At 44.5% G+C, this 17,772-nt stretch overlaps 1 protein-coding gene across 4 annotated transcripts in view; it reads left to right on the top strand.

Annotated features, from left to right (window-relative positions):
• Positions 1–3,733: 3,733 nt before the first annotated feature.
• The window catches only part of KIZ (kizuna centrosomal protein), a 112,976-nt gene continuing 98,937 nt past the window's right edge, over positions 3,734–17,772 (top strand). For 2 of the 4 annotated variants that reach the window (XM_082645290.1, XM_082645292.1), the window contains exons 1-3: positions 3,734–3,888; positions 9,171–9,233; positions 12,683–12,845. In XM_082645290.1, coding sequence (XP_082501416.1) covers positions 3,800–3,888; positions 9,171–9,233; positions 12,683–12,845 — 315 coding nt within the window. In that variant the 5' untranslated portion in view covers positions 3,734–3,799. Of the gene's footprint in view, positions 3,889–4,136; positions 4,278–9,170; positions 9,234–12,682; positions 12,846–15,491; positions 15,580–17,772 lie in introns of those variants that run through there. The other 2 variants (XM_082645291.1, XM_082645293.1) reach the window with 2 other exon arrangements.

The following is a 17,772-nucleotide window of genomic DNA, read 5'->3' on the forward strand; positions in this document are numbered from 1 at the left end:
ATATCAGTAACTATCAAATGATGAGTTTCAAGGCCATATAGAATGGAAGCTAAGAAAGGATGGACTTGGGAATTGGAAAAAGTCTGTTTGAATTCCAACACTACCACTAACTGGCCAAAAACACACTGGCAGTGTGATCTTAGGCCAGTTGCTTAAACTTGCAGGGCCCTCAGAGGACTCATGGGGTTTAAATGCGGCAGTAAATGCTTACATTAGTGTAGACGCTCAGTGGCAGGTGGGGCTACATACACACATACATGTGATGTCACGGCCTTTCCCCCACATTCTACTTTTAAGTCAGATCTACCTACAAACCGTGTAGTAATTGCAAAATGAAATACTTTCCCGTGTTCATGTCTGTTGTAGGTTGAATTGTGTAGCCCCCGCAAACTCCCCCAATTCACATGTTGAAGTCCTAACTCCCAGTACCTCAGAATGTGACCTTCGTTGGAAGCAGGGTCATTGCAGATCTAATTAGTTAAGATGAGGTCATACTGGAGGAAGGTGGACCCCTAATCCAATACGACTGGTATCCTTATAAAAGGGGAAATTTGGAGACATACATGCACACAGGGGGAATGCCATGTGAAGATAAAGGCAGGGATTGAGTGAGGCATCTACAACGCCAAGGAAGGCAAAAGATGGCCAGCAAGCCACCAGAAGCTAGAGGAGAGGCATGCAATAGATTCTCCCTCACTGCTCTCAGAAGGAACCAATCCTGCCAACACCTTGATCTCAGACTTTTGACCTCCAGAGCTATGAGACAATAAATTTCTGTTGTTTAAGCCACCCTGTTTGTGGTACTCTATCATGGCAGCCCTAGGAAACTAATATAATATCCAAGCGGTTATTGACTCATATACACAGAATTTAATCTTTAAATTGCAGGTGTTCACATTTTTGTAAAATGCTAATTTCAACATATTTCCAAAATCAATTTTCCATCCATTAATTCAAATGTTTTAGAGCTACAAAAACAGCAACTTCACAGGGGTCACCCTAAGATCCATATGACTACCGGGATGAAACATTGGCTTTTCTTGCTGTTTGCTTAATGGGGCTATTAGGGACCTATCTTTGGAACTAGGCTCATTAATATTACACAAATGACTGGTTGTATGACCTTAGCCAAGTCCCTTGTCTGCCCTGAACTACTTTCCTCCTCTAAAAAATAAGGGAGTGAGGCTACATTCCTTAACTAACTTCCAGCTAAGACATTCTTTGGCTTAAAAGAAACCTTGCGCATCTAGGAAGACTTGATGGCCTGTGGTCCAGGTAAGCTGAAAGCAGAGCTGCTTACAGAAATCAGCTCTGCTAATATAAGGGGATTTAAGAACAATGTTAAAGGAGAGTGCACCAGCAAATTAAATATTCAAAGTGAAGAACTCTGAATTTATTAAAAGTCTGTCACCATTGAGAATGCATAATTTTAGCATAAATACTCTAGAAATATTCATTTAATTTGCTAGGTGTTACTGTTAATAAATGGATCCTGCATCTAGATGTTGTCATATGTCATTAATAAATCAACCAAAGAATGCAAATTATAATTATTTTGAATTATCTATTTACTGCTTAATTATATTTAATTTTAGACTCTCCTAAAATGGCCGAATAAAAATTTTGGATGCTAAATGACTGCCTCATCTGTTTACTCTGTATATTTGCTGAAAATAGTTAGTTATGTTAATTGGGGATTTTTTTCCTTAAAAAACTAATATGGGTAGGGATGGTCCTAAATAAAATATCACCATACATGCATTTTTTTGGCCAGGGTTGTAGTAAAATATTGTTGGCACTAAAATCAGTAAGCAAACCTTTGCTCACTACCATGGGATCAACTTGGTATAATGTGATATAACAAGTAAATAAAAGTAACATCAGTACTACCCTTAGATTCAGGCAAGAGGCCCTACCTGGGCTTCTATATGTTACAGAGCCTGTTCTGGACTTTGTCTGGCCATGCCACTCCATACAAGGCAAGGAGGCCCCAGGGTCAGAGGACATGCCTGCCTGGAGGTCACACACACACACACACACACACACACACACACACACACACACACACGTCCTTCTAGGATACACTCCAGGTGTTCATCACCCTGACATCCTCTGGTCAAAGGGGCCTAAGCTCCTTTCCAAGGCCTTTAAAGACCTCTTTCCTGGGTCCTTCTTGCTAGGGTGACCATCACTGGTGTGCTTACTCTTCAGCCTGAGAAGTGGCCAAGAGGAGGCTGAGGTGGGGATGAGGACAGAGCTAGGACTTGTGGACTGGTATGGGGGAGGGGGATACTGGGGTGGGGACCGGTAAGGCTGGGTAAGGAGTCAGAAAACTAAATTCCCCTGTATGAATTCTCCCCTTTTATGAAGGCACATTGGTCAAGGTAGGAGGGACCATATTTTACCTACAATTTGTCATCTTGATTTATAATTGTTTAATATTTCGGCGGATGGCATGAGGGTCTCCATTCATCCTCTTGTCCTGGACCTAGCAAATGTGAAGAGAAGGCTGAGTAACATCATCATTTTACACTGCAGACCTTTGAATGGCTCATCTCTCTTGCTGATGATCTATTTCCTAGTTTGTCACACCTAGCACACAAGTAAGTGAAATTAATAACAAAGAAAAAACAAAAGAAGTGAAGAATAAGAGACTAAAGAAATTCTATAGTTTCTTTTTTCCTGCCCTGTGGGTTTTAGAATACAGTTATGGTTCTTCAGAAAGCTTTTCCCCCAAGTTGGTGATGATGATGATGATAAAAACTGATGCTTCTTCCTATGTGCTGGGACCCCTTCTAAACACACACATTAATGAATCTCATCATTATAGAAACGACATAGGTGGGTCCTGTAGTAACAGCCTCCCAGTTTGACATACGAGGAACCCTGGGGGTAAAGAGGGTGATTTGTACGTGGTCACACAGCTGGGCAGTGGAAGAAGGGATTGGAGCTCAGGCAGCGGGCTCCAGAGTCCCTGATGAAGTATGGTACAGGGCGTTTGTCCACTGAGCTCTGTCTGCACAAATGTCAGCTTTGCAAGCAACTTGCTGGCAACTTCCCCCTCTTCACCAGCCAGCAATCTGCAGCCTTTGCCACAGCCTCAGGGTCAGCGCGGGCTTTCAGCTAACGGGGTCTACTGTCAGGGTTGAGCATAGCTGCTTAGGACTGAGGATTTTGTCTTTTTTGTGTTTTGTTTTGCTTTTAAGCGCTGGTAGGAAAACAAACAGCACTGTGCCCAGCACTCAGCAAATACTGGGAAGAAGGGAAGGAAGGAGAGAATGCACCTGGTAAAGTTAAAGCAGTTTGATGCCAAAGACAAAAATGATCACGTGATTACTCCCGCCCAGCCTCCATCCTCTACCCAAGGGGCAGGGATCACGGGGTCGGCTTCAGACCTGGCCTTCAGAGAAGGGCCCCGCCCGAAGGAGGGCCAGGGTCTCTCCCACGAGAACTCCGAACGGTTGGGGGTAGAAGAAGACACCAGTCTCGAAGCAAAGAGGCCAGGGCACAGAGTCGCAATGCCGCCTCTTCTTCGCCGGCGTGCACCCCGCCCTCTCCCACGGCGCCCCGCCCCTCCTAGCCGTCTGCCCCGCCTCTTCCCCGCCCCTCCATGGCGCCATGACCCCAGGAAGTTGCCCCACCCTTCACGGCGCCGTGCCCCCGCCCCTCCACGGCGTCCCGCCCCACCCCGTGCGGCGTCGGGGCGTAGCGTCTACCCGCGGTGCATGGTGGGGCCGTTGCCTCGGACAACCCGGGCCCCGGCCGCCCGGAGGCTGTGAGGAGCGGTTGCGGCGGCGGAATGCACCGGGCCTCCGCGCCGTCCGCGCACCTGGCGAGCCCCGACTACTACGAAAGGCTGGGCCGCCTCCAGCACGGGCTGCGGGACAGGTACGGCCTACCCGGGGCGGGGGCGGGGAGTCGGCCGGCCCGAGGGTCCGCCGGAGCCCTGCCCCCTGTTCCTTTCTGCTGCCCCCGCCCGCGGTTCCCCTGGGCCCGGGTCCAGTTCTGCGACGCCCCGCCTCGAGCTCCCGGAGGGGCCAGGAGGATGGAGTTTACCAGAGACACCTCCTTATGGGCAGTATCCCGCGGGAGCGTGCGGCCGTGTCACTGAATGTGCCCAGAAGTGAGAACGGGAGTGTCCTGCCTGTCACTCTCAATGCAGCCCGTGAATTTCTCTAGTCCCCTTCCACACGTCCTCCCCGGCTCTTCACATTGTCATCCCACCCTGACAGCTGCGCTGCATCAGTGATGACAGGTCCAGGAACGCAGGCGGGAGAGTGAGTGTGTGTGTTTGTCAAACATGTGCCCTGTTTAAATGTAGGAGACTTTTTTGTGGGGCCAGATCTCCAGCGAAGGGATGACATTTCCAGCGGGAGAAGTCAGCTTTCAGAGGGTTCATGATACCTTGATTAAGACATGAAAGATGAGAACTACAGAAAAACAGCTTGATCACATAAAGAGAAAATTATAAAGCAATTTACTATAAATAACTACATAAAAGGCTGTTGAAACTATTATTCGGCTGCTAAATTAATTGGAGTTGGAAATCTCATTAGTTGACAAGAAAGGAAATAGATTTTTGGATCTCTTGATAAACAAAACGTTTAATGAGTGTTAAAAGTTACAAAATCATTTTAGTCAAGAGAGCTGTGTGTGATGATTCTAAAATGACAATAGTTACGTGGAAGGTAAAGACAGAAGTTATTGGTTTTGAAAAGGAATTATATTCAACCTATGCTAGGTTTATTGTTTAATATTTATAGAGCATCTACAAGCGGCCTCCTTAATCATTCTCACTGTATTTACCTCTGAACCCTTTTCTACATCCTGTTTTCTTTCTGACATACCACTACTCACCCACCCACTCACCTCACCTCCAACTTAAAAAAAAAATCACTTCCTGCAGTGCCTTCATTAAGAGACAAGATAGTGCTCTGTGTTCTGTTAAAAGAGTGGCTTAGTTACCCCAGGCCTTTAGTTATTTGTATTTCTTAACCCAAGTTCTAATTTTCAAATGTTACTGGTTCCAATGGCATTTAAAAAAAAAACTAAGTTAATTGTGAGTTATCATTTTTGCTTCCTGTGCTAGGAACACCTGGCTGTTTATAGTCCTTATGGTATAATTTCTGTGTAATGATTATTACTCACTTTATGTCTAACACTTAATGCTTTCACTGTTAAGCAAGGTGAGGCTGTTGAAATTATATAAGGAATTTGAGTCAAATTTTACAGCCTATTCATGGTTCTGCATTTGGAGGTTTGTTTCATTTTTAAGTCAGTACAAATTTGTTATTATGTGTATTCATTTTTCATTTTAAAAGTCCATAACTAACTCTAATGCGTAGTTAATAAGTACAGAGACAAATAACTTCGGATACAAAGAACAGTGCAGGACAACTGTGGAAACCTAGGTTCTAGTCCACCAACAGTTGTGTGACCTTGAGCTGGTCATTCAGCTCCCCTGACCTGCCTTCGTCACCAGAAATGAGGGGCCTTGAATACTATGTAAAGTGAGGCCACAGATTTTCTTTCTCTAGTAGAGCAATGAGCCTTAAAGTAAAAAAAAGTTGAAAGCTGTTAGTTTTGCAAAGCAGCAAGCAATGAATATTACCGCCTGTATCCCATCTGAGTATTTGTATGTACCTGTTTGTTTGACCAATCCCCGTGACTATAAGGACCTTTATCTCCTTAAAACTCTAGAATCATTTTAAAGGCTGCAACCCTGGGTAGTCACAGCTGATTTGTCAGTCTGAAAATGTCCTGGGAATGGTAGAGAAAAACAACTTGCCCTTTCTCAGTCCTCTTAGAGGTGGGTTATTGCAATGTTAGCTGGTCTAATAACTGGGCCCTCCCCTTGTAAGTGGCGTATTTCTAACCCAAATTGTCTTAGCACACTCACACATAGATGTAATTTTATATTCTGAATTTTTTCCTTTTTGTATACAGTGTTTTCTCTGCATCATGGCAAAAGCCAGTCACTGAATCTAAAAGAGCCTGATGGAGTGACTTGTTACAGTGTGTTCAGTGCCACAAGCATGGTAGCAACATGAAAGTGGAATCGACTCTTAGAATTATATAAAAACATCCCTTGAAAAGGCCCATTAACCAGCCCCAGTTTTTTCAATGCCAATATTGATTCAGAGTGAGCTATCATAATAGTCCAGAAATTGATGCTGAGATATTAGTTGAGTAAAGCTGAAGATGGTATTGAGACAAAAATAGAATAATAAGCAGCTTACAAGGAGAAAACCAAATGCTGTGGCTATAGTTTAAGGACCACCCAGCTGTGTAAAACTTTGAAAGGTCCAGGTCAGAGGTGCAGGTGATTGAAACCGGGGCCTATGGATACACATCTCAGGGCTGGGTGTTTAAAGATTCTGAAATAGAGATTTAAGATGCAGCAGTTCGGGCTTCCCTGGTGGTGCAGTGGTTGAGAGTCCGCCTGCCGATGCAGGGGACACAGGTTCGTGCCCCGGTCCGGGAAGATCCCACATGCCACGGAGCGGCTGGGCCCGTGAGCCATGGCCGCTGAGCCTGCGCGTCCGGAGCCTGTGCTCCGCAACGGGAGAGGCCACAGCAGTGAGAGGCCCACGTACCGCAAAAAAAAAAAAAAAAAGATGCAGCAGTTCTAAGATGATCCTCCTAATAAGCCTTTCTCTAGCTTTTTATTGGGGTAAATATCTTGTTTTAAGTCTTGAATTTAAAATAGATATGAAAGTCAGTGTCGGGGGCACTGCAGCTTGGATGTGTTTAGAAAATGGGCCTGTGAAGAAGAGTTAATGAGATCAGCATCATTTTGCCTGGAATTAGAAAGCCAAGAGGTGTTTGTGATTTTTCAGTGTTTGAAGGGTCGCAGTAGAGAAGTATGACCAGTGGATGTCTGTATATACTGAAGACAGAGCAGGAACAAGGAAGTTTTACATTCATTATTGAAAAGAACTTTCTGCTTGGGAGGTGATGGATTCCCATAAAGATGGTGGTCCTTTATCGTTCGAGGTCACGGGCGAATTTTTTAAATTATTTTGAAAAAAGTTCAAGCTTACCGAAAAGTTGCAAGAATAGGACAAAGACCTCTAATATTCCCCTCACCCAGATTCCTCAACTCCTTAACATGTTATTACATTTTCTTTTTCCCTTTCTGTCTCTCTCTCTGCCTGTCATGTAAAAGCATGAGACTTCTTTGAACCATTTGAGAATTGCAGATATGCTGTCCCTTACATGATCATATATAACCCTTCTAATCAGGAAACTAACATTGATATACCAATCCACAGGCCCCAGTCACAGTTCACCAACTGTCCTAACACTTTTTTCTTTTCTGGTCCAGGACCCACCTGTGAACCCGTGTTGCCATGTCTCTCCATTCTATCCCAGTCTGGAACCATTCCTCCGTCCTACCCTGTCTTTCGTGTTCCTGACAGTTTCATAGAATAAAGCTCTCATCCCAGAGGGTGATCCTCAACCTGGGTCCGTCTGATGGTTCCTCATGACCAGACAGTGATCGTGCTTTCTTGGCAGGAATACCACAGAAGTGAATCATGACATCAGGGGCAAGGTCACAACTGCATTTAAGGGTCTTTCTGTCCCCATAATTTAACAGCAAATTGCTTACACTGTCCAGTCAATCACTTTTCATTATCATATTGATCATGAAACCTTAGAAGGGGAATAAATATTTCTAACAGGGAAGCAGTTATACCACATTTCCTTCACTTCTCTTCCAAGTCCAGTCTTCTTAATGAGAAAGTAAAGATCTGTGTGAAGCTACTAATTTAAAAAATTGTGATTCTGTAATTTTTTTCTTGTTTAAACATAGGCACACCCCAACCAATGGATTGTGTTCCCCAAGCAAAGACTAGGTGTTTGGATTTTGGACACCATTTTCCCTTTAAAAGAATTTTGGTTAAATAGTGGTTTCCATTCTAGATTACAATAAGCAGAAAAATTTACTGAACCTATAATATAGCTAACAGTGTAACTTTGGGGGTTTTTTTAAAGGAAAAAAAATGACTGAAGGAAAACAGAAGCTAATAATTAAGGGCTCCCAAGTGGACGTGGCCTCGGCCCTTTCCCTCCGGAGGCCAGCCTGAGCGCCCATCCTCCGCTGGACTCCTTTGATTCACAGTCTTTTTTTTTTTTTTTTTTTAGCATTTTTCTCTTAGACATTATGTGATTTCTCATTCAGCCTTGTTTAATTAATGTGAACTTAGATGACCAGTTTGACTTCACTTGAAGCTTGTACTTTGGTGGTCTTCGAGCAGAGCCATCTGTGGTTAAACCTCCAAGGACTCTTTTGGAGACTGGGATGGCTTCCTGTTCAGCCGTGTTACCCTCTAGCCCCTTGGTTTTGGCTGCTGCTACCTTTTCTGCTGCCCAGTTTCCCCTGCTTCTTGCCCAGGCTGGGTGTGCAGGTGGGCATGTCAGCCCTGTCCTCTAGCTTCCTGCCAGCACTTACCTGAACATCACAAGCTGTCTCTACTGGCGGTACCTCCGGGGACTAGTGGTCAGTGACGAGTCATGGCGATGTTATCAAGTTATAAAAGGAAATGCCTTCAGTTCCAAGTAGTGGTGTCAGGGGACCTGGTCTCCCCCAGATGTGAGTGAGGCCAAGTCTGCTTCTCAGAGATCTCTTCCTCACTCAGCCACGTGGCCCTGCCCAGGCTTGCCCCCAGCCTTCAGTCCAGGATGGATTTATGGAAGCCTTGTGTGTGGAACCCCCAGTGGTCTCAGAGATGCTGGCCATGTTGTATTTTGCATATGTATCTTGTTTATTGTCTGCCCTTCCCCCTTGAATGTCACTGCCTGAGGGCAGGGGCCTTGGTTGGCTCATTTACCAGGTCAGTCTTCACCTAGAGCAGAGCCTGGCTCACCACTGCACTCAGTACATAACTTGCTGAATGAATGAGCCTGCTTCCCAGCCTTTTCTCACTACGTTTCCCCATTTACTTTGAGAATCTTGTTCTTTTCGCTTCATATTGTTGTCCTCTTTGCCTTTTAGACTTCCCTAGTGACTGCTAAGTACTTTTGTGACTTGAGTTTCAAATGCAGCTGGCATTTTCTGCTTCTTAGACCAGAGAAGCATTCTCACAAAGGAGATTGTGTTCTAAATCTGCCTGCCTGTTACCGATCAGTGTAATTTATTCATAAAATATTTTCTTTCTGTATTATAGTGAAAAGAAGAGATTGGACCTGGAAGGGAAACTCTATGAATATAATCAATCTGATACATGCAGGTAAGATATGACAAAGTTTTAAAACCGATTTGCCTATATTAATCAAAATTTAACCCTAATATCGGTATATGTTACAAATACCATAGTTGTAGTCCTGTTGCCGTTCCTTATATCTAATGTGTAATCGTTTCAAGTAAACACTGCAATTTAATACAATCACTATTAAGTGTAAGAATAAATTTGATGAACGTATAAGATAAAAATTATTGTATTTTCATTATTTGATATTTGTGTTATTTCAGGAATCTTTTGCTTAAAAAGCTTAAGAATAAGACACATTAGAGTCTTACTTATCTTTTTGGTCACAATTTAAACACATTGAATCTGTGAATGATTAAGTCATAATTATTATAGCTGACCTTTCAACAAACTGTTGTAGGCAGGGTTACGTGGTGTCTCATTTGTTCATGGGTGTATGACAAGGACTGTTAAAATTATTCTGAGCAGTGGATAATATACATATTATCCTTTTTAGGTTACTTACTCTAACATTAAGAGCAAACATTTAGTATTTTTAATTATATTTTAAGGAAACTGAACTTTGTCCTTAAGCCAAATATATGGTGTAACCTCCAATATTATTCATAGGAAAGTTTTCTGGCTGTGATAGAGTTAAGTTTGTGACGTATCCACTTCACAGTACGAGTGAGAAATGAAAACATCTCATCCAGAAGAGAGAGAAGCCAAGAATACTTTAAAACCAAAGCACCCATCAGGTCCATTTTTCCTCATCTCCAAAATTATTCTTTCGCTTTGTTTAGTGTCCATACTTGCAAAGCTACCAGTCAGAGTAGACAGCCATGTGTTTCTAGTGGCTCCAAAAGAGACAGGGAGAGTCAGTAAGACAGTGGAAGAAGTAGCAGTGATGTGGATGCTGTGGCCTCAGAAGTGGGCCCAAGTCTGAGAGGATCGTGGCAGTTGCCATTTTTCTAGCCCCTGACTACAGGGACAGAAGACAGGGCATAGACTCTTCCTACAGCCTGTTCTCAGGTGGCTTCCCGGCATAATGGCAGTAGGCCGGGTAAGATGAGAGACCAGTGGGAACCTTCACCAAGCTTCGGCTGGCTGAATTTGTCCCCCTCTCTCAGCCTCTTGTTTCCCGGAAGACAGAGGGTATGGTTTGCTAAAAATATGCTTTCTTTGCCCGTAGGATAAAATCCAAACCATCTAACATGGCTGCCTCAACCTGATTCCCCAAGAAGGCAGAGTCTGAGACAAGGGTTAGTGTGTAGGTGGTCGTTTATTTTAGGAAGTGGTCACATAAAGGGCTGGGAAGAATGGAGTAGGAGCTGGTAACTGCTGTGGGCCCCTGCGGCTCCATCTCTCTGCTCCTCCCAAGTGTCCATTCAAGGGAAGGAAGAGGGGGACCCTTTACCTATCGGTTCCTGACCCCCATTGGTCAGGGCCATCTCAGGAGGTGTTAACTCCTCCACACCTCCAGGCTTTCCCTGCTGCAAATTCAGAAAAGCAGCCCCGGGAAAGCAAGATACCAGGGGCGGCGGATGCAGGTGCTGCCAGGTTGCTGCAGCCGTGGCTGCAGGAAGAAAAGCTAGGCCAGGAGGAGGTGAGGTGGTGCGGTGGTGTACCAGAGCTTCTATTATCTGCCCCTGTTTAGTTTTCATCATTACTATCTCTTGCCAGCCTCTCCCTAAAATTCTGCATGGACTGAATCCTCGGTTTCTGGAATGTGACAAGGTCTTGTATAGTGAAGCAGGTAGGCTTTCTTGCCAGGTGCCTCTGTTTAGTCTCAGCCCTGCCAGCACTTAGCCAGGCAACCATGGGACAGTAACTTCAGTATTCTGTGCCTCTGGTTCTTCATCTGTCAAATGGGCATGGAGATAGTTATGAGAACTTAATAGAGCCTTAAAAAGCAGGGTCTGACCCAGAGTAAGAGTCAATAATTTATTGTTTATGACCATTGTTTGTCAGTATCAGTGTTATTCTTATTTATTGCCTCTGAGCTTTCCAACATGCTCTTTCCTCTGCTGGAATGTTTTTCCCTCATCTTCTCACTCTTGCTTTCCCCAATTTTGGGTTAACTGTTAATTCACCCTTCACGTCTCAGCTGAAAATTAATTTCCACTGGGAAGGCCTCCTGGGCCCCTTCAGCTAGGTCACATTGCCCAGTCTTTTAAGAGTCCCTTGCAGTTTCCCTCATAGCAGCCATCACACTATATTGTGTGTATCTAAGTTTTGTTTCCCTGTTGTCCCAAGCTGCATGGCTTTCGTATGCAGAGTGCTGACTGTATGAATGACGGCATGGAGGGCTGGATGACTTGTTGATGTGGTCAGCTTCGAGGGTTAACGTGAGGGCAGGAGTGAAGCTAGACTTTGGGTGGAGAAGGCGTGGTTCCTATTGTACCTACTCCAGGTGGACTCTGGTCACAGCCAGCAGCCTCCCCAAGTGTCTGCGTGGGAAAGTATGTCGGGTTCCACCTCTGTTACCGTCACTTGTGTCGAAAACGGCAGGCATGGGCAGCCGTACACCCAGTCCTGAGTTTTTTGTTCAGAAGGAAAAATGGGGACAGCCAACCAAGGTCAAAGCACAGAATTATTAGCACGATAAAGAGTTTCTTGAAAATTATTGGCTTAGAGGTGGGAGTTTAAGGTCTATTGTTGATTAATTTTTAACATATCCAGCGTCTCTGCAAATCTGTTTTTGAGGGTGAACATTTTTATAGTTTTCAACTTATTTTCGCTTGATGAGAGAATGTTGAATAATTAATTGAGCCAACAGTGGAAATGCTACATACCAGGTACTCTTACGACTTAAATACTTGTGAAGAAGAAAGAGCTGAGAGGAGCAGTGTTGGTAATGAGGGGAGAGGGGCTGCACAGTTCTAGCCGCCCGCTGTGTCTTTTGATACTGCATTTTGGATGAGAGTCTCCAAAGGTTTCTTCACAATTTGAGTAGAGTGACAATCCATATATTGTTATAAAATATTTTCATAATACAGTATGTTATTGCAGTTTCTAAAAAAAATTTTAAATATCTAAATGAGAACTTCTGGGGCATTTTAAATTTCAAAATTTCTTAATGTTTATGGATTGTGGTGCATAGTTTGATTCTGTTTCTATATGAGCAGGTGGTTTTGAAATTGTCACATAAAAGAATGCCATTGGGCTGTTCATCTGAAAAGGGCCACCTAGGCATGGCTCTTGACACCACACTTAATTTTGAGAAAGAAATCCATATAAATCTTTATGTGTGGGTGGTGTAATGTGGTCTGGTATCCATTTCTCAGGAGCGTTATGCCTAGAGGTGATACCTCAGTGATGCTGCATTAATTTCCTCTCTAAAAATGCATATGCATCCTGTCCTTTAGGCTGCAGCGTTTGGGTAAAATATCTTAGAATACATTGTCTCATTAACAATTTTGTTAAATTCTCCTCCTTAGAGTTGTTCAAGTCTAACTCCATTGTTTAAAAATCTGCTTTTATTCTTCTAGAGTTAAGCTGAAGTATGTAAAACTAAAGAACTACCTGAAAGAAATATGTGAATCAGAAAAGAAGGCTCGTACTCGAAACCAAGAATATTTAAAGCGGTTTGAACGGGTCCAGGCTCACATTGGACACTTTACCACAAGTTCAGAGAAGCTGCAAGAACTGAAGGTGACAGCTCATTTTGTACTGTTTTCTTTTGTCCTTTTTAGCTAAAATTGGGACTAGTGAGCAGTAAGTTTCTGGTCCGTGGCAGTCACTGATGTTCAGTTGTTCACCCGTAAGTTAACTGTCAGTTTTCTCTGGGAATTAATTACCATGTGTCCAGATTTTGGTCAGAGAACTTGAGATTGCATTTTCTCAGATTTCTACTTTAGTTGAGGAATTACTGGAACATCTGTACTTTGTTACTCTACACAGGTAGTTAAACGGGCACGGCCTCTGGCCACACCTGACCTGGCGCCTGGCACGTGGGATCTCTTGGCCTCAGGACTGAATTTGAGCAACATCAGGTTCCCTGTGGAGCCTGCTTCCTCCTTCAGAGGTTCTTTTTCTGTGGCCTGAGCCCCTCTGTTCTGGGCAGGCCGGGTGTCAGGGGGAGACTGTGGGGGAGAACTGGCCCAAGGACTTCACCCTCATGCCCGTCGACTCTGCAAGCCAGAACAGCCACGCCTTCCCTGCCCTCTCTGACCCTGGACCCCACTCCCTTAGGCTGCCTGGCAGCCTTCTGCTCTACAAACTGTGTCAAGCATGGAGGGCTAGGCCTTGTTTCTCACCATTTGTGCTGCTCAGGGCTTTTGCCCAACTTAACCCACCTGCATACTGGTTACCAGAGAAGTTGGCTTCAGCACTTCCCTTTCTTTTTTTTCCTTTCACAGTTTTCCCCTAGCCTTGTATAATACAGATTTTAAGTACACAGGAAAAGAATTATTATAATGAACATTCATGCTGTGGTCTGAATGTTTGTGTCTCCCTGCCCAAATTCATATATTGAAATCCTAACCTCCCAAAGTGATGTTATTAGTGGATGGAGCCTTTGAGAGGTGCTTAAATCACGAGGGTGGGGCTCTCATGAACGGGATTAGTGCCTTGTAACAGAGGTTCCAGGGTGCTCCTGGCCCCTTCCACCAGGTGAGGACACAGTGAGAAGGTGGTAGCTCTGAACCAGGAGGGGTCTGTCACCAGAAGGCAGCTGTGCTGATATCTTGATCTTGGACTTCCAGCCTCCACAACTGTGAGCAGTACATTCCGGTTGTTTATAAGGCACCCAGCCAGTGCGGTTTTATTACAGCAGCCTAAATGGACTAAGACAGCTCATGATCTAACCAGATGCAACAGTTGTAAATATTTTGCTATATTTGCTTTGCCTGTGTCTGTGTATGTATATTTTTTCCTGAGCCATTGAAAGTATGCAGCAGAACCCATGACATTTCTCCCCTAAATACTTGAGTGTGGATCCCTTAAGAACAAGGACAGTCTCCTCCATAATCATACCATTATCACACCTAAGAAAATTACTAATGATTCCATAATATTGTTTAATATTCAGCCAATATTTCAGTTTCCACAGTTCCCTTCAAAAGTCTGTCTTTCCAGACCAGAAGCCACCTAGGGTACACATTACATTTGTTATTGTGCCTTTTTTAGTCTGTTAATCTAATTTGGTTTCCTACCAGTCTTCCTTGTTTTGTTTTTTCAATGATACTGGCTTTTTAAAGAAGCCAGGCCAGTTGCTTGTAGAATGACTTACATTCTGAATTTGACTGGTTATTTTAACTTGTGTAGCATCCCCTGTGTTTCCTGTAAACTGGAAATTTGGTCTAGACTAGCACTGCCCAGTAGAACTTTGTGGTGATGGGAACCTTCTGTCTCGGTACTGATGCTAATACGGCTGTACATAGCTACTGAGCACTTAAAATGTAGCTTGTGACACTGAGGACTGAGTTTTTGTGTTAAATTTAATTAATTAAATTTAAATAGTCACAGCTGAGGTTATACAGTCTACTGCATCCCGTCAGGAGGCTCATGAGCCATGATGTCAGGTGGTCTTGTTTGAGCCAGGCTGAGTTTGATGCCTTTGTTAACATGGTGACCTCTAGGTCTCTCTATTGTAAGGTACCATTTTCCCCTTTGTAAATTAGTAAATAATCTGTGGAGTGGTGGCTTGACATCTTGGGAATACCTTGTTCCTCAACAGCCTTTTGCCTAGCGGTTTTAGACTCCATTAATGATGCCTGAATCAGTTATAGTGGAGGTTCTGAAATGGTGATTTTCTAATTTGATCTCATCTTTTACATTTGTTAGCTGGCATTCTTCTATGAAGAAGAGGTTTCTTTCCTTCTTTTTCTCCCTCTTTCTGTCTAAATGTCACTCTGGGCTTGTGAATCTTTATTTAGTCATTATATTATCAATTACTGTAATTCTTTTGTTGCTTACATTCTCCCAAATTTTGCCAGTGAGAGTCTCTTCGAGTTGGCTCCTGTGTCCTTTTGACAGGTTTACCTTATACTTCCCTGCCTCAGACTTGGAATTAGCCTCTTATCTGAGGAGCTGTGGTTCCTTTGGGTGGGAAGGGGTATTTAGAAACCAAGATCTGGAGGCTAGATGTGCTCAAGCAATAGTGAGTCTTAGCTACAGCACTCCAGGTTTTTCCTCCTAGTGTTCAAGTAGAATGCTTAAGGCTAGAAAAGCAATTGTTATCAACATTGTAAACCTCTTTTCTTTTCAGAGAGTTCAAAGAGAAAATAAAAGTGGTGGACAAAGCAGGGAATTTCTTCTTCCCAGTGGAATAAAGGAAATAATAGAAGTTTTCCTCTTATTTTCATGTTGATGCTTTTCTTAACTGTTGATTTCTCATTATAACCAAATGTGAGAGGGAGGAATTTGAAAGGAAGTATCATCCTTTGTAAGTATTTTAATATTGAGAGCATTTGTTGTGTATAGTATGATATGTTAAAAAAAAAAACTTCTCTCATGAGCTACTAAAGAATATCAGCATAGGGGACCATTTTCAAGAGGAGAATGATAAACTGTATTTCTAGGACTATGTAAAGCTTTATTCATAAATACCATTTAAAAATGACACAGATATTCCTTTTTGAATTTTGGAGAAGGAATGCCATTTTAAAAATCTGCTGATGGCATAAAAGGGCAGGTCATGTAGCTGCAGTTGGGAAACACACGTCTTCTGTGGAAAACTGCATTGGCTGTGAACCAGCCAGTGATGCCCGTGACACCACCCACTCAGCAAGCTGTGCAGTGAGCGGAGTGTCCAAGCAGTGGGGGTCGTCCTGTTTCTTCCTGCCTCTTCCTTTGTGCCACGGCCAGTTGTGGCCTTAGGAGTACCAGAGCCACTTGTCTCCCTTAATCCCGCCCCACTCCCGAGTCACATCTTCACCTCGCAGAAGTCTTAGGAGAGAGGTATTCTGGTCAGCACCTACGTGGTGTATTTGCCACACACCCCAGAATGCCCCGGGGCGTTTTCCCTTGACTAGAGTATAGTTAGTGCGAATGAACTTCTAACTGGTGGCCAGAAAGTGAAACAAGGTGAAGCATTGTGAGAGAAGTGGGGATTTTGCCCAAGTTATATTAAGTGAATTTCTCCCTCTTTGTAAGACTAGGCCCACTTAATTGAAGAATGTTAAAATCTTTTAAAATGGGCTAAAAAACTTTTTTTGAAAAGCCATTTCAACTGATTTTATGAATTATACTACTTCATTGGGGGCCTATAATAATTTTCAGGGCTTTATAAGGATAGTGATATATCATGTAGTTTTGTAAATACAGTTTTGTGGCCATATTGCTACTTGTCAGATGGATAAAGAGGGTGAATAAACTCAGTTCACGGATGTAAATAGGAGACTCACCGGTGCTGTGAAGAGGGTGCCGCTCTCTCCCTCTTCTTGCCCCTCACCGCCTCTCCCCACCCCGCCCACTTCACCTCTGTTTCCCCTCCCTCCTCGCACTCCCCACCTTGGCAGCTTTAGTGGAAGGGCCCAGCTGGTCCTTAGAGCAGTTTTCCTCAGGTGCCCTTTGCTCTTGTCTCCGGTTGGCTTTTCTCTGAAGCTGACCCTGAGACAAGGGTTCGGGTGTAAGTGGCTTATTTGGGAAGTGCAAGGATGCCGGGAGGCAAGTGGGGAGCTGAGACAGGGAAGGACAAGTGGCCGGAATGGGGGTATTAAGTCAACTACCACAGTCGACACCTGGAGCTTAATTCCGCAGGGGAACTCCACCAAATGGTTCAGAGCATTTGGAAGATGCATAGTCTGGGCTCCTGAGCATCGCTGATTGAGGACTGCTGGGGGAAGGGCACAGGTGTGGGGAGCTCGTTAACTGTGTGCTCCTGTAGGCAGAGCAGCCTCCCCAGGCTCTGTGGGGCCTTAAGCACAGAGACAGGGTTACTGGAACTTAGGAGCACTGAGAAAGGTCCCACGGTCACGTGTGGAGCATTGCCAGCATCTGCTTTGGCCTCCTGCATTCAAGTGCTGGGCTTGGGGCTGGCATGTCAGGGCTCAGGGAGGGTCCCTGGCCGGGAGCGGGTCATCATCTGGTCATGTCTCCCCTGTGCCTGAAATCCTTGAGTGCGCAGCCTTCTCGGGACAAAGCCCAGGCGCTGATCTCTGCCTGCCAACTACCCACAGCTTCAGCCTTCTGACCACACACAAGTTCTGTTCTCTCTCTGTCCCTCTCACACAACTATACAGATGTGCACATTTTCTTTCCCCACCCTGTCCCCTTTCACCCTCTCCCTCCATCCCCACCCCTCGCTCCTGTCTCCCCTGCTCCCCTATCCCAGTCCCCTTTCACCCTCTCCCTCCATCCCCACCCCTCGCTCCTGTCTCCCCTGCTCCCCTATCCCAGTCTTCCTCCTGCCATCTCCCCTCCCTCCTCCACACCCCCATTTCTTCCCCTCTCTCTCCCACTCCATGTCTTCCCACCGTGCCTCCACATCTTTATCTCCCACACATGCGCATCTGCACTCTCTCTGCTATACACGTGCTGAACGGTTTGCAATTCCTTGAATGCGCCACATTCTCTCCTATGTCCTTCGACTAGGAGGACATAGAGGAGACCTCGCTCCCTCTATGCTGCCATAGGT

This window comes from Mesoplodon mirus (assembly GCF_964341445.2).
Source record: "Mesoplodon mirus genome assembly, chromosome: 15".
Lineage (NCBI taxonomy): Eukaryota > Metazoa > Chordata > Mammalia > Artiodactyla > Ziphiidae > Mesoplodon > Mesoplodon mirus.